Source organism: Lynx rufus, unplaced genomic scaffold, assembly GCF_022079265.1.
Source record: "Lynx rufus isolate CCGP_SWC_20201006 ecotype Redwood Valley unplaced genomic scaffold, mLynRuf1.p SCAF_12, whole genome shotgun sequence".
NCBI lineage: Eukaryota > Metazoa > Chordata > Mammalia > Carnivora > Felidae > Lynx > Lynx rufus.
The window spans coordinates 17,156,431-17,183,383 of record NW_025814826.1 but is presented as its reverse complement, the minus strand read 5'-3'; the positions used below and the strand labels follow the sequence as shown (position 1 = coordinate 17,183,383).

Here is a 26,953-nt window from a genome sequence, read left to right as displayed (position 1 = left end):
GGCTCAAATAGTTGTCCTGAATTCCCATGGATGTGTCTCTGGATAGCACCAAATACCTGAAATGAAAACATCAAAATTCAATTTATAACAATCCAGATGTCAGACGTTTTGTGTACAAGACAACTGGGTGAATAATTTAATTTTTCTTATATTTACTGATGTACTTTGCGTTATGTAGCTTCACCTTCCTAAAAGAAGTGATTTCGAAAGAAGTGAAAAGGCTGCCGAGTTAGTAAAGGATCATGCACAGGTTATACAGGAATGCTAGAATTAATATCTTTAGACTCAGCTCTGAAAAGGGACAAGAATGAAATTGTTGTTAAAGAAGACATTAAAAATTTTCAGCCCATTTCAAATTTATTGCTCTAAAAGATAATTATATATGATATATATTAAATAGTTCATATAATATTACATTATATATATATGTATATATATATATATATATATATATATATATATATGTAGCAGAAGTGAGCCCCATTTTGACATTTCTATTTTAGACAAATGCAAACTCTGAAATTCTTTAAATCAATATTTCATATCAACTGCTGACAGCATTCTTTTCTCTTTTGGAAACATGGCAATGGATATTGTTTCTACCTTGTGATCTTTGTAAACTAGGCAACTTGCCTATCAACACTTGATATTCATTTACATAAAATCACACTGGAGCAAAAGTTAATTTTGCTCCAAGAATACATGGCCTTCAGAATAACTTTTCAGCTTTCCTTTGTTAAAAAATTTAAATTCATTTTATGAATGTATATGTGTTTTCCTAACTGTCTGATTAAAGATTACAAAGAAACTCTGGTTTTGCATCTCACATTAGCAGATGGTGGACAGATGGTTTAAATTAATATTAATTTTGGAAAACTTAGCTTAAATTGTTTATACTGAAGATTAAAAGTTGGAAAGCCAACTAACATCTCCAGGGTTATTAGTACTTCCAAACCCACTTGAAAAGTAAAATCCAGAAAATCAAAACGTCTACTTTTAAAGCAATCAACATCTTACTCAGAAAGAGAGTTGGGAAACACAATGCCTTGATGTTGAAGAAAATTAAAATAAGAATGAGAAAGAGAAAATACAGATCCTGGAGTATAAAGAGGCTTGACAGGAGTGAGAATTTCATTTACAAATAAATTGATTTTAACTAATCAGGAAGGATTTTTATAAAGAACCTATATGCAATAATTGCTTATTTTAAAAAACAATTTATCAATAATTGGTTGCTAATTAGCTTTTATTCCTTTTATTTGAAATTAATCTCATTGTTTTCTTCCCATATCCTAACCAGCAAGGAGAGAGAGGGGCTATATGTGTATTTGTGAAGAATTGAAGACAAAAACTCTTGCATGCACACAGGCTCTATCTACTTCAGTAGGCCAATGGCCAGTAGCTCATGCTGTCATGGCTGAATATAGTTTTGTCTTTCCACTTAGATTTTAATGAATGTAGAAAATTGGTAAGAAAAATTCAAACTATTCTCTAAAAATTGTGTGTTTTACAAACTGAATCTTTTATACATTCTCTGAATTTTAGTGGCTAATTTAAAATAACCCTAAAGATATTTAACAAAATCTTCTCATTTAGTGAAAGGAGGAAAGTATGAATCACCACCTGTGAAAATACATAGCTTCGCCTAAAATTATATCTTTTGCAAAATAAGAGAATTCACTCTTTTTTTCAATTATTTGTCAGGCAGATGCTGGCAATTTTATTTAATTAAGATGCTATGGTAAAGCAGGTGTCATAAAATATGCTCAAATCCAGTTGAGTCCTTTTTGCTCTCCCTAGGGGGAAAAAATCCAGTTTACTTTATAGACGCAGCTTTGGGATCTGACCAGAATGAATAGACACTTCTAGCTTTACCCTCATTCCTATATTGACCCACCTTATTAAATAAGTGAAGGAGAAATACAATATATAAAATTCAAGACGTATGATATATTTTTAGAAAAACATCATAACACATGTACATTAATGTATACTTAAAAATTATGTTTTAAAATTGTAAGACAAAAACATATTATCCTGTTTCAAGAATTAGGTTGCAAATTATTCAAAACTTTGTCCTAATCATGTACCACATTGAATTTAATACCTGTGATGCTGCTTGAATTACCAATAAATAACAAGTGAGGCATTGTTGGTCTAAGAAAGCTACACACACATACACACTCACACAAAGAGGAATGATAAAGTGAAAAGGAAAGTGTGTATGATCTTACAAATGTTAATGTCTATGAACTGTTTTCTAGAAGACAATATAATTAATAGATATTAAAATTTGTAGGGTTATCTAAACTTCATGTCTGTTCTTGGAAAAAAAGGACATTAAATGCCCATTTTAAATACTATTTGCATAATACTTCAAATTAGGAATCTTAAAACAGCACTCTAGTGAGAGGAAGTCAGCACTGCATAAGGAACGGAACAATGAATGGAGAGTGACTTCTTGTCCAGGCTCTGCCACTAAAAATGGCAGAGGGATCTTGGCCCTTAACCTCTCTTGACTTTCTTTAGCTTTTTCAACTGATTAATTTAGAGTTGATAGTTGAACTATCAATGATCACCTGGGAACTGGGAACTCTCCCAACTCCAAGAGTTCCCAAGAGCTGGGAATTCTCCAAGTTTCCTGCCAGTTTTGAGAGACCAACCATAGAATGGCAATGTTCCTCAGTGTGCTGTCTTAAATCACCTCAGGCCCCTGTCAAAAATAGAGACTTGTAGGTCCCACATCTAAACCTTACGAATCAGAATCAGGCAGGAATCTGTATTGTTAACCAGCACCCTAAGTCTTTTAATTGGGTAAGTGTGGACAACACTGAAATGTCAGCACCTCAAGGAACTATCTTGATGATAGATAACTCCAGGCAGACTGAAGCAGATTTCCCTTTCTCTTTCCCCTACATTGTGTTCACATCTCTGCTACAACACCATCCACAATGATACAATGATTTCTTTGCATCTTTTTATCTTAAGAGGAAAGAGATCCAAATAAATATCTGGATCTCAATAAATGTTGAAGGTAGGGATGAATGCATGAATGGACAGGTTCTAGTTTGGAATTCTGTTTTAGTCACAAATCAGTAGGTAACCTTGGACATGTTACTAAATCTCCATGAACCACTATTTTCTCATGTATAAAAATGAAAATGCTGACATTTTGATTTGGTATTAGTGTTGTACCGAACATTAACTTGTGAGTACTGGCCTCAAACCACATACTCATTTATCTGAGTTAAAGGTATTGTATCCAACCAAAGCTAAGATGATACCAAGTATGAAATAGCTCTTTATGAAGTGTAAATAATAATTTGTTTGTTTGATGTTTGTTTTCTGTTTGTATTATTGTATGAGAAATGTTTAAGTCAAGAGATTCTGAGGATATTTCAAGGGTAGTTTAAATACTTGGGTACTTAATTAAAATAAGACAGTATCTTTTTAAAAGTCATTCAGAATTTAAGAATATTTAACTTAAAGCCTTTCCTACTATCTCCCATTTTTAAAGGAAACAGGTATGGAATCTGAACAAAATGGATTTTTATTAAACTTTGCACCTTTCTAGATGTTGTTAAGGTCTTTCTAATTTTGATTAAAATATTTTCAAATTTCAGGTATATTGTGTGTTTTGCTACCAAAAGAGCTCATATTCTCATTTATTTCTTTTAGGAAAGTATATAACATTTATCCTGGACCCTTTTCAGTACCAGTCAGTGATAAAAAACCGCAAATTAAGCTTTCGAATATTTACTAATAAACTCTTAAGGAAAGCATTTTCCATCAAAAAGCTGGAAACCAATGATGACCTGAACGATGAACTTCACATCTGCTATCAACTTTTACAAGGGAAATCTTTGGACATACTCACAGAAAACATGATGCAGAATTTAAGACAAGTGCTTGAACTCCACCTACTACAAGCCACAGATTGGGTCATGACACCGCTGTTGGCATTCTGCAACTCAGTGATGTTTGAGATCACATTTACAACCATATATGGAAAAAGTCTTGCTGGTAGTACGAAGAAATTTACTACTGAGCTAAGAGATGATTATTTAAAATTTGATGACAAATTCCCGTATTTAGTATCAGACGTACCCATAGAGCTTCTAGGAAATGTCAAGTCTATTAGAAATAAACTTATAAAAAACTTGACATCAGAACACTTAGCTAAGATACAAGGATGGTCAGAAGTTGTTCAAATGAGGCAAGATATCCTGGAGAAATACTATACGCTCGAGGACCTTGAAATAGGAGGTAAGAAACTTCTGGATGATTACTTGTCTAAAATAAAATAATTTACAATAGACCTTTGAAATAAAAAGACAAAATGGTGACCTTGAAAATTTTTATGCTCTTTCTAATTGGCTAATGATAAAATGTTTTACTCTGAAACAACCCTCTGTGATAATTGATTTTTTTTTTTTTTTTTTTTGCTGAGGTGGTAAAACAAGATACTTAATGGTGATAATGAGAAAGAGTATAACTAAGCTGCATTTACTCCTCTTATCTCATCCCCCACCTCCCCACCCCCCACACGCACATTACATTTTAAACTATTCTCATTAAGCAGAAAATTAGACTTCAGAAGCCTATTGGTCCTCATTAGCATGCACTGATCCTTGGCTGGGTCTGTGTCCTAACATCTTTTAATTAGCACACTGCAAATCTAATCAGTGTAATAAACGCTATTAATCTTCCTTTTCACTTATTTTCTCCCAGCACATCATTTAGGCTTTCTCTGGGCCTCTGTGACAAACACTATTCCAACTATGTTCTGGGCGATGTATTACCTCCTACAGCACCCAGAAGCTATGGCAGTGCTGCGTGACGAAATTGACCATTTGCTGCAGTCAACAGGTCAAAAGAAAGGGTCTGGATTTCCCATCCACCTCACCAGAGAACAATTGGACAGCCTGGTCTACCTAGGTAATTTATTTTTATCTGTTATGAAGAAAAGAAGGTACCTCTCTGCAAACTCAGTTTATCACTCAAAGCTGTTTACCAAGAGGTGGAGGACACAGCTGCCTAATTGACATAATAACACCCATTTACATCAATTATAAATTATGTAGTTTATAGCTGTAGATACTCTCATTACATGTAAACATTAAGGCCTAGGTAATTAACTATGCAAGGTATGCAAAAGGCTAAACCAAAGCTTTGCAATTATTTGAAAAAAAAAGTTTATGCCTATTAAGTCATTTGATTCTGAGCATCTGTTGGTGTGCTAACGCTTTCTAAACACTGCTGCACTATCTTGACAAGAAAGGTATTTGGGGATTGAAAAAGAAAGTATTTCAGAAGGCAACTTGTGTACCAAATGTATTTATTCTTCCCTAAAATGGTATCTATATTTGAAGGCAGAGGTTAGGATGTTTTACACAGCTTGAAGTGTATGATTCTCAAGAACGTAGTAAAAGTGATTTCCACTGGAACTTCTTGACTTAAACATACTTGGGGGAGAGAAAAAGGAAGGAGGGAAGAAAAAGAAAGGGAGACAGGAGGAAAAGAAGCAGCAGCAACTACTAATTACTCCATGTGAAATGTCAGTATTTTATAAAATAATCACTGACTCATGAGATATGCATAGCCACTATTTCAAATATATTGGAGGTCAGGAGTGACTAAGTTGGTTTTCTATTTCTTTTTTTTTTTTCAACATTTATTTATTTTTTGGGGGGACAGAGAGAGACAGAGCATGAACAGGGGAGGGGCAGAGAGAGAGGGAGACACAGAATCGGAAACAGGCTCCAGGCTCTGAGCCATCAGCCCAGAGCCTGACGCGGGGGCTCGAACTCACGGACTGCGAGATCGTGACCTGGCTGAAGTCGGATGCTTAACCGACTGCGCCACCCAGGCGCCCCGGTTTTCTATTTCTACGTAGACGTGTACACCAGTGACATGAGCTTTCGATGACAATGGATTGCATTTTCCTTGACCAGTTTTGATAAGACACATCATATGTTTATGTGAATAAACTTTAACTCCCGAAGTTAAATTCCATATCAATGAGTTATTCTCTGTCCCTTCTGTATTGATATTTCATCCTGTGGTATCCTTTACTGTACAATAACCCAAGTCCCTTTGGGCACAGGTAGGAGTATGTCTTTATATGTATCCGTTGTTCCACTCCTGACAATGTAAGCAAGTATTTTAGCCTGTGTTGGCCTCAGTTTTTTATCTTTTAAATATGTTCCAGGTTCACATTTTTAAAAAGGTGGGGTGGCTCAGTCTGTTAAGCAACCAACTTCAGCTCCGGTCATGATCCCAACTGTTCATGAGTTCGAGCCCCGCGTCAGGCTCTATGCTGACAGCTCAGAGCCTGGAGCTGGCTTCTGATTCTGTCTCCCCCTCTCTCTGCCCCTCCCCTGCTTGCACTCGGTCTCTCTTTCTCTCAAAAAATGAATATACATTAAAAAATAATAATAAAATAAATATGTTCCAGTTCTTTGATGGGAACTTCCGAGCGCAAAGAACTCACAGATCTTGAGTTGTGCTGACTATTGGGCGATATTAAAAGGAATGGCCCTTGTGTTCTAAGAGACTGTTCCCACTGACTAGGCTCAGACCCATCAGAAGCAGTAGCGGGAAGCTCGTCTTGTACTGGCACTTGGTTAGCTTGTTCGATCAATTGGGAAAAATGTATCACCTTATAGTCTTTAGCATACATTATCCAAGTAATTTAGCTTACATTATCCAAGTATTTTATATTTGCCTGGAGAAAGAAAGTAATCCCAACATTACCAAAATACAAATATTATTTTGGTCTTTGCAGAATTATTGGTGAACAAATCCAAAAAACAATGTGCATAAAAATTCTGGGTAGTCACCTTCACATGACTACACAGTATTTTCTGGGTAGATTTATAGATCTATGAAACTCAAGGTTGCTTTCCTATGTATTCCAGTAATTTCAGCTGCATTTTCTGAATCAGATGATGGATACTGGGAAGTAAAGCAAATAAACTTAAAGGAATATGTGTTTATATTCTGTACACAGTTATTACTCTTAAATATTTAGTTGAAAGTCATCAATTCTCTTTTACTCTCGGCATCTTGTTATTGAAAGAAAAGATAATTTTCCCATTTTTATTTTTTAATTTATTTTTAATATGAAATTTATTGTCAAATTGGTTTCCATACAACACCCAGTGCTCATCCCAACAGGTGCCCTCCTCCATGCCCATCACCCACCCTCCCCTCCCTTCCACCCCCCATCAACCTTCAGTTTATTCTCAGTTTTTAAGATTCTCTTATGGTTTGGCTCTCTCCCTCTCTAACTTTTTTTTTTCCTTCCCCTCCCCCATGGTTTTCTGGTTTCTCAGGATCCACATAAAAGTGAAAACATATGTTATCTGTCTTTCTCTGCCTGACTTATTTCACTTAGCATAACACTCTCCAGTTCCATCCACGTTGCTACAAAAGGCCATAGTTCATTCTTTCTCATTACCCCGTAGTATTCCATTGTGTATATAAACCATAATTTCTTTATCCATTCATCAGTTGATGGACATTTAGGCTCTTTCCATAATTTGGCTGCTGTTGAAAAAGTGCTGCTATAAACATTGGGGTATGTGTGCCCCTATGCATCAGCACTTCTGTATCCCTTGGGTAAATTCCTAGCAGTGCTATTGCTGGGTCATAGGGTAGGTCTATTTTTAATTTTTTGAGGAACCTCCACACTGTTTTCCATAGTGGCTACACCAGTTTGCATTCCCACCAACAGTGCAAGAGGGTTCCCGTTTCTCCACATCCTCTCCAGCATCTATAGTCTCCTGATTTGTTCATTTTGGCCACTCTGACTGGCATGAGGTGATATCTGAGTGTGGTTTTGATTTGTATTTCCCTGATGAGGAGTGACGTGAAAGAAAAGGTCATTTTAAAATTGTGACATTAAAGCAGAAATGTTTAAATTTATTTCATCAGAAGAAATGGCAAGTTCCAGATCTACAGTCTGGGTCCATTTAGGTCCATGGCTAGTGCTAGAGATTTTCATCCTTGGAGCCCTCATTAATTTACAGCTCACTTATCATCAACAGGTGAAAAACAGTTATTCTAAGAGAGTGTAGATCTACCTGGATAAAGGCAGAGCCTTCAGCAATCTAGAAAAGGTGGATCTCTGTTCATCGTGACCTCAGTTACCAGCAGAGGCCAGTGTTGTTCATTGCGAGAATTTAATCTTCTAGAAAATAGTGTGCATTTTTTCTTGCACGAGGTAGACAGTTTGATGCAGATTGAAGCAAATTTTTACATGAATTAGTAACACAACAGATAACCTCTGCATCTGGTCATAGTTCAGTTGTGAATATTTCTCGATATAAATAGAGCATGAACTGTACATACAAAAGGAAGATTTACAGAATTAAATATTTACAGTGTACCCCCTGATATGGAGTATATGTGTCTCCCCTTTCTCATGTGCTTAAGGACAGAGTTCTATATATTCTAAGTATATTTCTTTAAAAATAAATACATCTTGAATTTCTATTATTATAAGGAAAAGATCACAAGGATGAAATGAATGCTACTATTTTTTTTAACCAGGAAGAAGAATTTTTTTTTTAACCAGGAAGAAGAAATCTCTTTTAACAGAGATTTTGCATGTCAGCATACATTGATTATAAAGTAAGGTTGAAAAGAAAGTTAGAATGCCATAGAAATGAGTGCTTTATTCCTGAACAAAAATGATGTCTCTTGTTTAGAGTGATTATAGAAGACAGAGCCCAATGGGGCATGGGTTTATCATAATGCGAATCATTGTGCATATATTATTGACATTTGTGGCTCAATCCTCTAGGCCTTCCATGTATCAAATTTCCTCTGACATCAATATACACTTAATGTCAGCAAAAGTTAAAATATGTACCATAGATTTGGCTTTTAAGTACCAAGCCTGTTTAAGTAATTCAAAGCAATCATCTGTTGTAAGAGGTTGTGAGGGATTCATGCTTTTTTCCAATGCTCTTGAGAATCTTTCTCTGAAACCATTCCACCTTTTTTTTTTAGATAAAGAAAAACACAACTTCATGTTTTTGTATACTTATATAACTTATTATAAGGACTCTGCTTATCATGACTTCACCAAAATTTTATATCGATTGATGTTTAGTAAAGGTCTCTACAACAAAAGTTAAATATAAATTTAAAATAAGATAGTAAATGCAATGAGGCTCAAATAACAGCCAGTTGGGCCGAATCTCAATAGGAAGAACTGGTGATAGAATGGAAGTTTGAGAAACTCTGAGAGAAAAGTAAGAATTTTTCAGTTTTCCCAGAAAGAGAAACCTGGAGTGGAGGTAGGATTTAGACAGAGAAAGAAAAACGAGAAAAGATGAGTCAGAGTGAAGAAAAAAGGTAATGCAAGGAGGGGAAAGAAGCTCTCAAAATTGGAATTTTGACAAACGGAGAGCAAATAATCTCGCTGAATACTACCTCTTCTACATTTGCCTAAATAATGTATATAAATAACTTTAAAAGTATGGGTTCACTAAATGTTATCTATTGCTATCCCCAAAATGATATTTAACCTCAATGCCATCCCTGCAATGTTTATGTTGTTCTCTTCATTTTCAATTATTTGTGAATCAAACTGGTATCTAACTCACATCTACCTTACCCCGCAGGAGTGCTCTTTCTGTGCATCACACATGAAAGAACAAACATACTCTAGGTAAGAAGAACCTAAGTCAAAGTGGATTATAAGTTCTGACCTGAATAAGTGAATAACTCAGGTGTATTGCAGGCACCTAATTTTGTTCAATTACATGTTCTGAAAATGAGAAAAGTTGCACCTGCAGCTGAAGTGAGGGTTATTGGAATAAAAGGAGGTGCTATAAAACTAAAGCTCAGCAAAATGTGTAACAGTTTTTTAAAAGGAGACCGTATATTATAAAACCCCTAGAATTATGAGCCTGCAGTGAGTGATTCTCCAACAAAATTCTATCAAAACTTGCTAAACCCAATTAGTGAGGAGAAAGAAGCAGAAACAAAGAAATGATCAGTTGAAAAAAAATAAACTTTAGTAACACATAATGATCATTAGACATAGTCCATGTTAAATATATTAATGACTTCATAATTTCAAGGCAATTTTATGGACTCCTACATTTTCTCAGGTGATCTTCGCCAAAATACTGGGGGACTAGGGCAGCTCTTATGTTGTCATTATTTTTACAGAGGAGAAAATGTTCAAGGTGCTAAATAACCTGCCTAAGGTCACGGAGGTAAAGGGTTTTCTGGCCACATCCAACCTTTTTCCCTCAGACTTGTCTCATAGCAGAGCCCTCGAAGCCCTTTCTCATTGTCCAAACTGAGAGGGGAGAGGGATTCTTTGTGTCTTGATTCAGCAAAGCTAGCCATGATGAGCACATGTACAAGATCAGAAAATGTGAGCAAGATAATGATAGAGTTAACTATATTTTTAATTTCCAGATGGAACAGTATGAATGGCAATATTAACAACTATCATTTTCTTATGTGGTAGGCACTGTGCTACCTGCTTTACATATATTAGCTTTTTTAATTTAAAAGTACTATTATCTTCATTCAATTATTAGGTAACAAGATTCAGAAAGATTAGTTAACCAGCTCAACTCCTACAGCTAGGTATGTGGCAGAGCCAGAAATCGATGCCAGCTCTGACTTAAATGCTAACCCATAAATACTGTCACTTCTGGGGGAAAATGCTCTACAACTTTACCAGAGAACTTGACCACTCTTTTACAAGGATACGTATCACTAATTCTCAGATGCAGTTGGGTTTGAGGGTAATAATGGGGCTAGAGGTTCACATCAGAATTTGGGGGGTGTTTTTTAAATAAAAATAGATATTTCATTTTAAAATAAATTTGCATTTACAGAAAAATTACAAAGATGATAGCGTTCCCATATACCTCCCCCCACACACACACACACATACAGTTCTCCTTATCATTAACATCTTAGTGTGGTTATTTGTCACAATTGTGGGTGTTGTTTTGAAAACGTTCATTCAGTATTAAAGATAATTGTGTATTTGAAAAATAATACATAATTTAAATTTTTATTTTTATTTATTTTTGAGAGAGAGAGAGAGAGACAGAGTGCCAGCGGAGGAGGGGCAGAGAGAGAGGGAGACAAAGAATCTGAAGCTGTCAACACATCAGGGCTTGAACTCACAAGCCGTGAGATCATGACCTGAGCTGAAGTCGGACGCTTACCCGACTGAGCCACCGAGGCGCCCCAAAAATCATAAACAATTTAAATTTTTTTTTAACGTTTTTTATTTATTTTTGGGACAGAGAGAGACAGAGCATGAACGGGCGAGGGGCAGAGAGAGAGGGAGACACAGAATCGGAAACAGGCTCCAGGCTCTGAGCCATCAGCCCAGAGCCTGACGCGGGGCTCGAACTCACGGACTGCGAGATCGTGACCTGGCTGAAGTCGGACGCTTAACCGACTGCGCCACCCAGGCGCCCCAATCATAAACAATTTAGACAGTAATAGTAAGGTTTAATAAAATCCTCTCTTCCAGTGGGGATAGTCTTCTTCATTTAGAAACTTCTAACTGGAGAAGGAAGGAAAGGTATCTTCCACAAAGGGTTACACCAGAAATCAGATAGTGAGATTTTCATAGGTAATATAAGGAAACATTGGTCAAAAAGTGAAAAAGACTGATCTGGATGTATATCAAATTTTCAGTTCAGCACAAAGCTAAGACGGTTAGACAATATAATGAATACTGGAAACAGGAATTGAAAGGGAAACAATGAGAAGGCAAAATACTGTACTTAGGTCAAAAATCAACTGCATAAGAACAGGATGAGGAAATGTGTGGCTTAGCAGAATAGTTGAAAGCAGCGGTTCTTAAACTTGATTGTTCATTGGAATCATCTGGGGAGCTTTAAAAACTACTCATACCTGGTCCCACCCCCAGAGGTTCTGATTTCATTGGTCTGGAGTGCAGGCTGATGGCTTTAAAAGCTCCCCATGGGGGTTCTAAATGTGCAACCAAGGTTCAAAACCACTCATTTAAAGGTTTAGTTAATGCAGTGGTTCTGATTCCATTGGTCTGGAATGGAGCATTTATTTTTTTTTTTTTAATTTTTTTTTTCAACGTTTATTTATTTTTGGGACAGAGAGACACAGAGCATGAACAGGGGAGGGGCAGAGAGAGAGGGAGACACAGAATCAGAAACAGGCTCCAGGCTCTGAGCCATCAGCCCAGAGCCTGACGCGGGGCTCGAACTCACGGACCGCGAGATCGTGACCTGGCTGAAGTCGGACGCCTAACCGACTGCGCCACCCAGGCGCCCCAACATTTATTTTTTTAATACCATTTCAGGTGGTTCTGATGGGCAGCCAGAGCTGATAACCTGTGGGGTATCACAAAGCTTAAGACAAGGCTGTGGTGATATGATTTCAAAAATCTGTTGCTCCTCTGCTTCCAACAAAACATGAATAGAAGTCTGGTATGCAAGGTGAAGAAAGTAGTTCCTTTCCACGTTTCTAATTGAAACACCACACCCAATTCTGCCACACTTTTAGAGACACATTGATTAATTGAATTCATCTAGGATGCCAAGAGACTGAGGCCATGTCATCCCTGACACACAATTTAAAAACATGATTGGGGCGCCTGGGTGGCTCAGTCGGTTGAGCGTCCGACTTTGGCTCAGGTCATGATCTCACGGTTCTTGTGGGTTCGAGCCCCGCATCAGGCTCTGTGGTGACAGATCAGAGCTGGAGCCTGCTTCAGATTCTGTGTCTCCCTCTCTCTCTGCCCCTCCCCTGCTTGTGCTCTGTCTCTTTCTGTCTCTCAGAAATAAATGTAAAAAAAAAATAATATAAAAATAAAAAGAACATGATGGTTGTCTTTTTTTTTAGTGTTTGTTTATTTTTGAGAGCGAGAGAGAGCACAAGCAGAGGAGGGTCAGAGAGAGAGGGAGACACAGAATCTGAAGCAGGCTCCAGTCTCTGAGCTGTCAGCACAGAGCCTGACGTGGGGCTCATTTGAGAACTCGGGAACAGTGAGATCATGACCTGAGCCACCAGGTACCTCATTTGTCTTTAAATATTTTTAAAGGGCTAATATGTGGAAGAGGAATTTGATTTTTTTTTTTTGCCTTTATCTTTCCAGGACTTTATGAATGCCATCTTTAGAGGTGTCTACTCAGAAATTGTGCAGAATCTTCTCTAGAATCTTGCCCCACATTCCTGTTTATATGCACTTCCCAACTTTGAACTACCCAGATTGCAGTGTCCATGAAGGCCAAACCATGAAGGCCAAGAAAACTGTGTTTCCTTTTTTTTTTCCTGGCAGCAGTGGTCCACTGCCCTGAGCAGAGTAGGACCTTCATAAACATTTATTGAACAAATGAATGTTGAATTTACATTTCCACATTTTAGCAGAAAACCAAATGTTGTGTCTTCAGTGCAGAGTGAAAGTAGACATTTGTACCAATTCAGACGTACTGCTAACTTGATTTAAAATATATTAAACAGGGGCGCCTGGGTGGCTCAGTCGGTTGGGCGACCGACTTCGGCTCAGGTCACGATCTCGCAGTTTGTTGAGTTCGAGCCCCGCGTCGGGCTCTGTGCTGACAGCTCAGAGCCTGGAGCCTGCTTCACATTCTGTGTCTCCCTCTCTGCCCCTTCCCTGCTCATGCTGTGTCCCTCTCTGTCTCAAAAATACATAAACATTAAAAAAAATTTAAAATAGATTAAACAGTTGTTGAGCCCAAAATTAGCTATCTGCTTCAAGTTATCTGATTATTGCAATTTCTAATTTACCTTCTTACCTGTCTTGAAGGCAGTTATGTAAAATGGGCACACACACACACACACACACACACACACACACACACACACCTGGAGCCTCACTCCATTTCTTCATACCTTCCGGAACACTGCCTGCAGATCCTCCTGTCCCCCCTTCTCATACACCTTTGTAAGACCGCCCAAGTGTTCAGCCCCAGTGGACTGTGGCAGGGGCTGGCTGTCCATTTCACTCCAGCCATCACTGCTATCCACGGATCACCATGGCTAATCAGACTGTGTGACAGTCTGCACCGATCATTAAGATGACCCAAATTAACAGCCTGGCCATGTCACAGTACATTCATTCCACATATACAGACATGGCCTAAGTGTGAGGCAGAAACTTGGATGTGCTTATTTGTGTTTGCATCGTTACATGCATTATTGATTGTCATGAGCTGCTTCAGCACTTTAAATCTGCAAATGAGAATCATCTGTCAATTATTACAGCCAGGATTGAGATCTGAGGGCAAAAGAGAAAGTGTGTATGCCTCTTCCTACCAGCAGTTCCTCTCGTTTGCCATTTTCCTTCACAGTTACGTGGTAAAGCATCTTAGCTCAACACATTCCCCAGCTTCTGCTTAGGAGGGATACTTAATCAGAATATTTTTAGCTCCTGAAAAGAGAAACAAATCTCTCCTAGCCAGGTGAAGGAGGTGGTTCAGGCTCTGCACTGTAAGTTCATGGTGGGAATTCTGTAATCCAATTTCGTGGCGTGAACTGGTCAGTAAAGCTCAGTTCTTAATAAAACACAGGCAGCCTTATCTTAATCACAATCGAATCGTTGGCACCTTGTGGTGCCTGGTGTAAATTATCCCCAAAATATTTGCATTCTCGATAGCCATTTCTCCACAATGCATTTCAGAAGTAGAGGGTCCTATTACCTGCTAAATGTTAGTATAAATTAACAATCCATTATGCACAATAAGTTTTATAAAACATTTACAGATAGAGATCATGTTTAATTAAAATTAACTTGCGTACGAAAGCCAAGTGCACTAATGATCACAATGACCTTTTATTACCTACAGTCCCTTGTTTTGGCTGGATGATTGACAGCTTGCTGTTTGGCTACCATGTTGAATTTCAGCTGACAAGACTTTTCATTTTAACTCAATTTGCCCGCCGATCACAAGCTGGTGGCAGGCCAGACCCAAGTCACCCAGCTTTGCCTCAGCAGCTTGCTCTACTTCTCATTAGTACGCATTTATTCAGTGGAAATTGGAAGACAAATGCTTGAAGGCATGTGAACTAAGTATAGCAAATTAGGTTTAAAGACTGAATATTTATAAGTATATGGAAAGTTTTTTTTTTTTTTAATTCTAGAGCGAATTGAGAACTGAGTGCTAGCTTTGGTATAAAAGAAATGACGATAGAAGGGGGGAAGGAAGATTCTAAGAATAACAATACTATAAGCTTTTTCTTTCCATTTTGGAAATCTGCAAAATCTCTCTGACAACACCTTATCAAATACCAACCTGGCCTCTCTTTCGTGGAGTGCTTGCACAATGAAGTTTAACACCTCGTGTGTGAGAAGGAGGAAAAAAATGAGGGTCATGTTCATTTGTTGCTTGGTTATCCCTTGGTATGTTTTAAATTGCCTTGTTTGTTCGGCACTAGCACAGAAACAGATGTTGCTCTACCGTGCAGGATAATTTACTGTACCTCCTGGTGCAGCATGGAAGTCCTCCCAGGGCCCAGCTGGTCCGTCAGTGGCACTGGCTGGTGTCTGCTCAACTATGACAACTACAAGTCAAGGCTGCAATTTTTTTTATTGTGCAGTTGTCATTCTTCTCAACATATAGCTCTGCCTGCATTCTTACGGGGGCTGGTGGGAAAGCTGCTGGCTTTTGTGTCTGTGTGTTGTGACACAGAGCCACGGAAGCTCTCCTCTCCATTGTTGATAATAATGCAACTCATTACTTTTGTCATCTAATGATTATCAGCATGATCGCTCAGAGCGATGGCCAACCTCGTCTTGCGCACATAACTGGTACTGGAAGGTAAAACAGATTTGTCATTTACGATCTGACCGCTAAGCCACACTTTGTGCTCCATTATTGTGATTAACTTCTGCATAAGATATGCTTGCCCAATTGTCATTTGTGATACTGCAGTGGGCGCAAGCTGCCATGCTTCCCTCGAGCACATCGGCCAATCGGATGTGACTGTGTCGTTTGGACTGGTAAATGCCTGCCCTGTCACAGAGCCGCCCACAATTATTTTTGCTTTTGTCTTTCTTCTTCCCACACCCCTACTGGACTTGTTGGGTGAACCTCACTGCTACATATGTCAGCTACCATTTCACACCACAAGCCAAAATGATGCTACTCTGCTCTTGAGCCAGTGGAGCCAGCAGCAGTACATGGGAAGCCGACCCTTGCTTTTCAGCACAGAAATGTTGGTCAGTGGTGGCCTGCCGGCTGAAATCCGTCGTGTCAGGTGCCTTGTGGCTATCTGCGGTAGAGTCCATGTTCCAAAACCAAAGTTCTTTTCTGGCCTCATCACCAACAAACCGATTTGACTCTGCCTGATTATAATAACGAAGGCAGTCCAAAAGAATATGCACTGCCTCACTGTATGTCACATTGAATCACCACACTGGCCACACAGAGCTGACCGCAGCCTCATTTCTTCAGACAAATGCATGCTTAGGGAAAAACATCCTGGGAGAAGGCACCCAAAGCTACTTGATATCCTTGTGCAAGCTGTGTGTAGATTTAAGTTTTAGTGAAATAGCATTTATTTTTATTTTTTAGCGGATGCAAGCCCTCACTGACCAGTGCATTGCTATAATCTCATAACTGAGTACTCTATGTTTCAGAGCTTTGTTGAACACTGAGAAATTGGGATGTGTGTGTGTGTGTATGTGTGTGTGTGTGTGTGTGTGTGTGTGATTCTAAATTGCAAACCATAAACACAACCATTTGTTACCATGTGAAAGGGGACAAATGCTCAATTTGGAGCTCTTTTTCACATTGCTGATTAGAAAGAATCAAGCTTTATATTCTAGGACCCATTCACGCTGGTGAAAACATAGTCAGTTTTGATTATGAAGGCAGAGATGCAGACCTAGACAGGAGCTACATGCTGATATGCATGCTATCAGAATGATTTATGCAAATTATGCATATTATTCCCAAAGGAATTCCTCCTCAAACTGCCAGGATAAATTGCCGGAAATTAGCCATAAAATCTGTCGTGCTAGGAGCAAAAGGTGAAGGCCACTGGGAAAGCAAGGACATTCAGCTTCTGGAATCTTCCAGGTTAGGATGGTGACTGTTATTTTCCCTGGATGCTGAGGGAAATACGGTTTTCTTCTGAATCCTATAAAAGTCTTTTTACTTTGAAATTTTTCCAACAAATGCTGACCCACATTTTATTTACAGCTAGCATAGAAGATATTAAGTGTTAAGCCATCGGAGAAAGCACTACTACAATTACTTTACTATGAACTGCCTAAGTGGTTGTTAACTGTCCCAGCCTGGTTTTAAAGAGGTAGCTGTTCTAAAGGTTGGTGAAATAACCCACCAGCACCATACTTGAACGGGGATATGGTTTTAATGTCCAAAGGATATACCTATAACACAGCATTCCTCTCTTACAAACCTTTCCTTCCTACAAAAAGCCTAGTTAATGGCTCTCTGCCCAAGTACACCACTGTTGCCTTCTGTGATTAGGGCCAGGTCACAGCTAACTCCCCTGCCTCTTCCTCACTCTGGCCATGGAAGGCCACCATGGCTACCTCTTGGTGCTCAACAGATCTGATTACGAAAGGGCTTTGTTTTCAATCAAAGCTATTGGTAATGAGCTTAATGGCAATTGAGTGCACCGTTCAGGAGCAGTTGTGTTTTAATAAGCTGTTGCTTGCTTGTGTCCTCCAGAAAGCACCATTCTCGAGGTTTTACGACTATGCTCATTCTCAAGCATCTTCCGTTTTGTTCAAGAAGATTTGACTATACATTCAGAGCCGCAGGACTACTGTCTGCGAAAGGGGGACTTGGTCGCCATCTTTCCTCCAGCCTTACACTATGACCCGGAAATCTTTGAAGCTCCAGAGGTAAACACGCATCATTGCTACTTCTTAGATAACTGCAAGCACATTCCTCTTCCTCTTCCTTATACTCTTTTTTTTTTTTTTTTTTTTTTGAGAGCGAGAGCGTGAACAGGGAAAGGGGCAGAGGGATAGGGGCCTCATACTCTCTTTCTGTAGCTTGCTTCTTCCACCTTGTCCCAGAAGGAATTTGAGATGGATTGATGACTTCTTTTCTTCTTCCAGTGGGAAAATTTTCCTGTTTACTGAAGTGTTTCCTAAGTATCTCTCTTTCAAAGGTTTTGTGATCTACAAATAGAAATAGAATGATGAGACTAAATGTTTTCTTCTTCAAACAAAATAGGCATGGTACCTTGCCTATCGTTACCTGTAGGCCAAAAAAATATGTTTTGCTTGGCAGAGAATTATTGAAAACCATAGAGGGCTAACTGTTGACAGGTGGCTTAGAGAATAAATGATAATGACTGTTTTGCTAAGTGTTTCCAGAGTGGGGTTGACTGTCCCAGAATCAAATACCATCACTGCCATAGTTAAGCCCATATACTTTTTCACCTCTTACCAAAGGTATATGCCCCTTTTTGATAAATCAGGATGGCATTACGAACTTCAGATTGTAAAGCTGCTGCTCACGGGTGAAGCTCTGAGGGTAATTGTGTCATCTCCTTATATTTTTTTCTGAAGCTGGAGTTAATGAATATCAAAGACTGGAAATTAATCCACCCTGGCTCATCCCTTAATACCACTTCAGAGGTTCACCACCTGCATGCAAATTGAATGCAGTCATATTCTGCCTGTGTGTCTCATGAAGTAATGGTGTTGCCATAGTGGTTTTTGTATATAAAGTACTATTTTTGAAAGGTGAACTTCTGTGCTCTTTTTGGGCAGTTTATAGCTGGACCACTTTAAAACCCAGTTTCTAAGTTAGAGGTTTGGCAGCCAGGCTAGATTAAAGTATTGTTGAGTTTTGGAAATTAATAAGAAGAGGGTAGATTCCAACTACGATGCAAACAGTGCATCTATTTAATCAGCAAAGGCAAAATTTTTTAAGTGAGAGGGAAAGTGTGCATATGATTTCTATGTGTTTCAGAAGAAGAGGCAATATATAAATGGTGATAGCAAATCAGAAGTAGGGTATTAGTGAGTGAGTGAACATTCTGCAGACAACTAGCTTTGTCTCCACATGTGTAAATAGCAAAAAAAGAATATCAACACATAGATAGTCAGTAAATAGGGCAAATAATAACTAATCTCTGAAAAATATTTTTAAATTTTGTTTCTGTCTGTAGTTTCTTTTCTTTATTTAAATTGTGTTTATTATATTCATTATGTGACTGTTCTACTAGTCATTAAGTTTACCATTCATATCATCATAATAAAATCAACATTAAAGTTATCAACAAATAATAAATGTTTACCAAATTACCACCATTAACTAGCTATTTTTTTTGCCAACATTATTTTCTTGAAATTAGTTGTGGAATGCTGGTCATTATTGACACAGAAAAATGTATGGTTCAGAACCATTTTTATATTATTCGGCAAGGTCTTAATCATTCATTCTGTAAACATTGACTGAGCACCTACCACTATCAGGCATATAGATTTATTCCTGTCATTTTTATCAACTTAGAATGACAGTAAGAGATGCTGTAGATGCTCATAGAACAGATATTCGTATGAAACTACCATCCACTGACAGTAAAAAAAGAGAAGAAGATCCTGGGAAATTCTGTCCCTGGCCATTTGTCACTAAGAGCACTGGCCCAGAAGCTCTTCAGAGGCTCATATTCCTCACTGCCTTTTGTGCCCGGTAGATCTTGAATGGGAAGACCCGGCCTTAGATGTAGAAAACAGACAATAGCTGTTGGGCCAGAAACTTGAAGAAGACTCGCTCCAAATATAAGTATAGTTATTCTTGGAGGACACAGAGACTGAAGAGTCTTAGCAGAGCATAGGTTTTCCTACCCAATGAGGCATGGTTTCAGGATGTTCAAGCCCAAGAGACTCGAGAATATTACATTCCAAAAACAGTCCATTGTCTTCCTTCATACACCTCTCTACTCCTGGAATGTTCCTCCTTACTTGTCCACTCAAGAGGTTCCAGATTACTCCACAAGAATCACCCTTAATCACCTCTTCTTTGGCAGTGTTCCTGATTCCCACCTCATTCCTTGGGGAATTTGCCATTGCCCACTGTGGGGTCTGTTGTACTTTGTTATAGTGCATACCACCTGCTGCTTTCCAATTACTTGTTTATTTGTCTGTGCTCCCGTATGCTGTAAGCTCCAGAAGGGGAAAGACCACATCATTGCCTTCTGTGCATTCTCAGTACCTTGCACATGAGGGTGTTCACAGGGTGAATAAATAAGGGGATGCTGGGATGGATGAATATTCTGAAAGTGAAAACATACTTAAGTTAAAATATTAAATCAGAATCAATATTACATATTCAAATATGCATCTAACTAGAACAAATGGATGCGGTGTCTTGTGTATAAATGTAGCAAGACTATCAGGGCTGGTAAGAACTATGGAGAATGGAGATCCCAAGAGGTATCTAAATAAAACCATTTGTCTACTTCTGAGCTAACATTCAGCTCTTACAAGCATGTAGACCTGGCATGGCTGAGGCCTTTAAAGAAGTAATAATTTTTTTTTTAAACTCAGAAAATAGACTTTTGGGTAAAGTTAAGAATTTTTAAATGTTTGGAAAAATAATGTTTAAAAACACAACATGGACTAAACAAAAAGCGTTTGGTACCTAACTGGGTCTACAAGCTACCAATGTGTAACTTCTGTGTGAAGAATTATTCTTTTCCTGAATATTGGTTGCTTAGTTTATTGGAGCAAGTCTGTTGGTTGGTTTTTTTGTGGCCAGAGGTGGTGAGGTACAAAAGGAAGCCTGGGGACACAACTGAGTGATAGGGAAGAAACAGCAAACACTTAAGGTAGTAGTAACACTTTATCGCAACCACGTCGCCTCCTAAAGTAAGGTAACAGTGAAGAAAAACAAAGTAATTACAAAGCCATTGGAGCACACCCAAAGGTCTGAGGCTGAAAGACCTTATTTGACCTCATTCTCAGAGGTGTAGGGATTATAAAGTGATAAACGAATTTGAAAGCCCTTGTATAAATTCTGAATCACTATTAAAACTGTTGTATTGATTATTCTGATTATTGTCATTATTCTACAAATATACTGGCCATAACAGATGAAGACGTACTCTAATATTTTGTCTGTATCTCACATTGGTATAGAGATGATGCCATCCATATACTTCAAGGAAACACATGTATACTGAGCATGTGTGATGCCAAAAGCACTGCGATGGGCATAATGAGTGACCGAGAAATTTAAAAGCCTCTTCTCTTTAAGAGCGCAGAGTGTAGGGAATTGGCCTTATCATATGGCTGTGTTCTCAGAGCTAGGTGCCTCATGTTGAGAGGGTTTCTGCCATACCAGTACATTGGCCTTCATACCTACTGTGTTGGAACCAGGATGTGCTGCCAGCACGGCACTCTGAAAAGCCCTGATTTTGTCAATTATTGCGATACAAATACTCCCACATGGCTGATTCCACGTTGCTAATATGAAGACCCTAAACACAAAGCTGGGAAGAGATATGCACACTCTCTCAACCTAGTATAAATTAATTGGAACCCAAGTTATGGGGATAAAAAGAACTCTGTCATCTTGCTCCCAGGAGTACTGACTGTGAAGCTGGGGCAAGAGTCCAGGCCCTTAGTCATCCACTCAAAGCACTGATAGTTTTTATTTTAAGAAATCATATCTTTTCTCTAATCTGGATTCCTATACCCAAAATGATTGAGTGAATACAAAATCTGATTGTATTGTATGTCACCTACCTGAACAAGACTACATTTTATTTTCAACTTCAATGTTTCACATACGGGGAAGTGCTCAAAAAAATCTCTTAAACTCAACTGAACACAATATTTGGAGAATACAAATGAGGGAGTTCAATGGTCCTCAGTCACTTGCACCAAAACTGTTTTCTGTCTAGAAAATTGTATCGTCTATCCATTATTGATTTCTAGTGCTATCATACCATTCTCTATTTGTGAACGCTGAATATTCATCGATGCTTCATTCTCTACATGTTTATTTACTCTTTCAATATCTGTGTTTTCTTCAAAAGCTTGAAGATTGATTTTTTTTTTAATTTTTTTTTCAATGTTTTTATTTATTTTTGGGACAGAGAGAGACAGAGCATGAACGGGGGAGGGGCAGAGAGAGAGGGAGACACAGAATCGGAAACAGGCTCCAGGCTCTGAGCCATCAGCCCAGAGCCCGACGCGGGGCTCTAACTCACGGACCGCGAGATCGTGACCTGGCTGAAGTCGGACGCTTAACCGACGGCGCCACCCAGGAGCCCCTGAAGATTGATTTTAAAATATACTTTAATCATGTATTTATTCATTAATTCAACAAACATATATGGAACCTCTACTGTGTGCATAGCACTATGTTGGGTGCTTTGAAAATACAGAGATCAATAAGACAGCGTAACAACGCCAATCTCCTGAGATTTCTTGGCTCTACCATTCCTGTGGGTTAGCTCCATCTTCAGCCTGGTGGCCACAGCAGTTATAAGTATTCACATATAGGTGGCTCCAGAAGGGAAGCGGTGATTAAACATTTGGTTTTTTTTCTTCACAAGAAAGGAACCCCTATCAGATGTCCTCACAGTTGTTACCCCTGTAGCACTTGTCCACACACCCTACCCTAAATCTGTCAGTGGCCACAGCCATGTGATTACCATGATTGATGCCTAGACAAACCTCAGCAGAAGAAAGATGTTCAGAAGTCAACCACAGAATGATTAGAGAAGTAAGGGGAATTACAGTGTCATACCTTTTTAAAAATGATTTCTCTATTCTCATCCACTTAATTATTATTGCATTTAATTAACCTTCTTTAGTTGTGAAGTGCTGACCTATTATGGTTACTGCAAAGAGTTTAAGTCCACATGATGAATCCTGTATTTAAGTTGTTCCAAATGAATGTGTGTATCTTGAGTTCTTCACACTTTGTTCTTTGTCACTGTGACCCCAGAATATTACAGATGAGACTATTATACCCCTTCTCGTTTGGGTAAAAACCAGACCATCTCTCTAGTATCTGCTATGGGCCTTTCCTAATATTAGTTTCTGCTCTAGTTCCCCATGCCCTGACGATGGAAAACAAACTGAAAATAAATTTTAACTCAAAAATATACCTATGCCCATGTGTCCTTTGAGCTTGGTGGTAGTAACAGAACAACAGAAGTTGGCCTTTTCTCTTCTTGTTTAATAATATAAACAACTAAGTAAGAATTCCTATGATGTTTATTATAAGGAAATTTAATAGAAGGTGGTAGAAAACTAGAAGAGTATCATTGCTGATTGACTAGAAATTTGAGGGAATTGAATGTGAACACCACCTGCAGGTCACAGGGCTGGGCAGCACATTATATGTTTGCCCCTCTGGCCTCTCGGAGGGGAGCACATTCACTTTCACAAGGAAGAACAGAACAGCCATGAAGTAAAGCAATTATTGGTTTATTTATATAATCAGGACACTATGAAGTTGTAACCCAAGCTAAGTGTTCCTTTCGTATTTCCTGCCTTAGATAGTGCAGGTGCAGTGAGACCTTTTCCAACAAATCATCTCATGAGTAAATTAACTTGAACGGACTTGGCTATGTGAGAAGCTCTTGTGGAGGGTTCTCTCCTCAGATTGGCCAGTGAGAAGGAAGAAGCAGCAGTCCTAAACTCAGGCAAGCAGGCTTGGGCGCCAGTAATGGAAAAAGTCATCGGGAGAGAGGACCATATTGTAACTCTTTCTCCAGGAACAAAATGCATGTCAACAAGAGTGTCCTTGGTCATTAATACAAGGATGCACACATATTTTTAGCTCAGCTCTGGTTAGATCCTATTCAGATACGTCCGAGAACTGTCTAGGGGGGCCAGGAATACTTGTGTTGTAATGCAGATTAATTTTGCCATTGTGATTGCATCAGCTTGCAAGTTGAAAGGGGATTGAAACCACCCAAAGTGTGTTTTCTAAGATTGAGCATTTATCACAAAAGGTATCTAGGTGAGTAAGGACAAACCCAGTACTTTTAAAAGAAATTATTTTGATGACATTAATATTGAGTGAGAAAATTAGATGATTTGTGATGGGTTCAGAATCCATCCACATATTGTAGGGTTTTCATGCAATGTTAAATGCTTTCAATCTGACCTGCTGCTTTACCTCTGACTTCATATAGTTCATATCAAAGTTGTGTGCTGAGCAGGTCTAATGCTAATGAGCACCAAGTATAGGAAATACTTGGTCGTTTTCATGCATGCCACGTGCTGTAATTTAATCAATGGCTTAATTTGCCATGGGCTGAAATAAGGTCACTCAGTTTCCTCTCAGAAACTCAAGCGAGAGTAAATTAATGCCAGGCTAAACACCATAGATAAACCAGGCCTACAATTTTCTGTGACAAGTAATGTAACTTCTGTATGAAAACATATCAGAAATACCTACAACCCTAGAGTTAACCCAGAGAGAGTCCATTGTAATAGAAGTGTGATAAGAGAAATTCAGTACAACGTCCAAAAACAAGCAAGACCAATTTTGTGGCTTAGTTCCTCTCTAGTGCCTTATATAGATTTCACATTTCATTTTATGTCCATTTAATCCAGACATAAGCACTGGATCCTGAGCTCACAGCCCTCGTCCGTCAGTAGCTAACTGGGAAGGAGTAGAGAACGCATATTAGGCAGCTCCTGTGGCCAATAAGAGACATTATTCCAGAGTAACAATGGTGGCCAGTGCAGGAGCCCTTACCTTGTACCGAACATCAGTCCACCAAGGGCCCATCAGTCAGAACCCATCTTAGAGAACAAAAACTAAGAGATGACCTCTACACTGAGTTTCCTAAGTGTATGTATTTCCTAAGAGAGAAATACGAATTAGGAAGAAAAGTCCTATCAGTGTGTGCATTTCACTATGATAGAGGAGAAGTAATTCCCTAGCAGCATTTGAGATTTTTGAAAGTTCATACATGATTTGCACTTGGTCACGCTTTGCTTTCTGGCATTTGCTGGATGCAGAGAGGCCTTGTAAGAAGGGCAGAGAGAGCTGGCAACTTTGTGGAACGGAGGTCAAACTATTTCATGTAAATGTTTAATTTTCATACTCCTTATTTCTTCTTTACAGGAGTTCAGATTTAATCGTTTTGTAGAAGATGGTAAGAAGAAAACCACCTTTTTCAAAAAAGGAAAAAAACTGAAGTGTTACCTAATGCCATTTGGAACTGGAGCCAGCAAATGTCCAGGCCGATTTTTGGCAATTATTGAAATAAAGCAATTGTTGGTTGTACTTTTAACTTATTTTAATTTAGAAATAATTGATGATAAACCTATAGAAGCAAACTGCAGCCGTTTTCTGTTTGGTATTCAGCATCCAGCCTCTGATGTTTTATTTAGGTACAAGGTAAAATCTTAAAGAAGCTGAAAAGAAAGAAAAGAAATCTATCAAAACTAACCTAAATGTCCTTGGCTTATCAATTTGTTTTGAATTTCTGCAAATGTAATTGCTTTGTTTGTTTGTTTGTTTGTTTAAGAAGTGTCAATTTATATTTGATCTGTGATCAGTCCAGTGTGCACAAAACCTATCATAAAATAAAATAGAATGTCGACATGAAAATGGACATCAAAATAAGCATAATGATAAACTCAAAATAGCTTTTTTATGTTTTTCTACATACTGTGATTTTCGCCTGTCATAGTAAATGTACCGCAATAAATTTGGCACTGTGGGATTTTTTAAGTCATTCATGTTCTTTTCTAATATGTAAAACCACACTTTATGTACAACTGGAAATTTGTGCTAGAAATGGACACAGTCTAACAAATGCAAAATTCTCAGAGAAGAAGGAAATTAAATTTTCATGAGATAAACCGGATGAAAATGTTCCCTTCAAGTGTAATATCAATAATATCAATAATATCAATAATATCAATAATATCTGCATTAAATGAGTTTTGCAGTAGATTAAATGCTTCAACTTCACTTCAATATTTAATCATCCATAAATGTTCTTTATCACTTTGTATACTATGGCTCAATGCAACAAAATTTCTTGTTATGTAAGACCACTCATGTTAAGTTAGATACTGATAAGATGTATAAGAACACACAAAACCTATTGCAGATTCAGCCGTTGCCCGAGACATCAGGTCTGTTGTTAGGAGCAAATGTTGAAATCGTTACATGGTAGTGTTTGGTTTCACTGTCAACTGGAAGGGTTGTATCAGCATTGCAATGAACTCTTTCCTAGATGCTTCCATTTATATAAACTGAGAAACTCGATAGCAGGATTTGTTCTTGACATGTCATCTTTTGGACTTGGAGCTTATTTGGATTGATTACGTAATGCAATATAATTATATATGCCATAACGTAGCATTGTGTCCATGATTCAAAGCTTTCTCATTTCAGGGTACCAAGGGATTATTGGGCATCTGACATAAATGATGATACTGTGTATAATCAGGAAAAGCAGGTAATAAAATTCAGTTAATTTGTATCGCATGATTGGAACTTCTACTATTTCAGCATTGTACTATTGTTTTTAAAAAGGCGGTTGAGGGGCGCCTGGGTGGCTCAGTCGGTTAAGCATCCGACTTCAGCTCAGGTCACGATCTCGCAGTCCGTGAGTTCGAGCCCCGCGTCAGGCTCTGGGCTGATGGCTCAGAGCCTGGAGCCTGCTTCCGGTTCTGTGTCTCCCTCTCTCTCTGCCCCTCCCCCGTTCATGCTCTGTCTCTCTCTGTCTCAAAAATAAATAAAAAACGTTAAAAAATTTAAAAAAAAAAGGTGATTGATTTTTAAAATAACATTATAAAATACAATACTTAATAGTAAATACATGTTCTAGCATTCATATTCTCCTTCTTAAAGTACATGCTCTACACATTTCTTAGTGAGGTTCTGCTGTTCTAAACTCTGATTTTTGCTTGATTGGAAATGTCTTTTTTGCCCTCATCCTTAAGAGATGACTTTGCTATGCGCACAAGTCTGTTTCCTCACGG

At 38.3% G+C, this 26,953-nt stretch overlaps 1 protein-coding gene across 1 annotated transcript in view; it reads left to right on the top strand.

Moving 5' to 3' along the window:
* The window catches only part of LOC124507527 (cytochrome P450 7B1), a 100,909-nt gene extending 75,019 nt beyond the window's left edge, over nucleotides 1–25,890 (top strand). The window contains exons 5-8 of the mRNA XM_047073859.1: nucleotides 3,679–4,266; nucleotides 4,732–4,938; nucleotides 17,694–17,869; nucleotides 25,080–25,890. Of these exons, the coding sequence (XP_046929815.1) occupies nucleotides 3,679–4,266; nucleotides 4,732–4,938; nucleotides 17,694–17,869; nucleotides 25,080–25,367 (1,259 nt within the window). The 3' untranslated portion in view covers nucleotides 25,368–25,890. The remainder of the gene's footprint in view (nucleotides 1–3,678; nucleotides 4,267–4,731; nucleotides 4,939–17,693; nucleotides 17,870–25,079) is intronic.
* The last annotated feature ends 1,063 nt before the right edge of the window (nucleotides 25,891–26,953 follow it).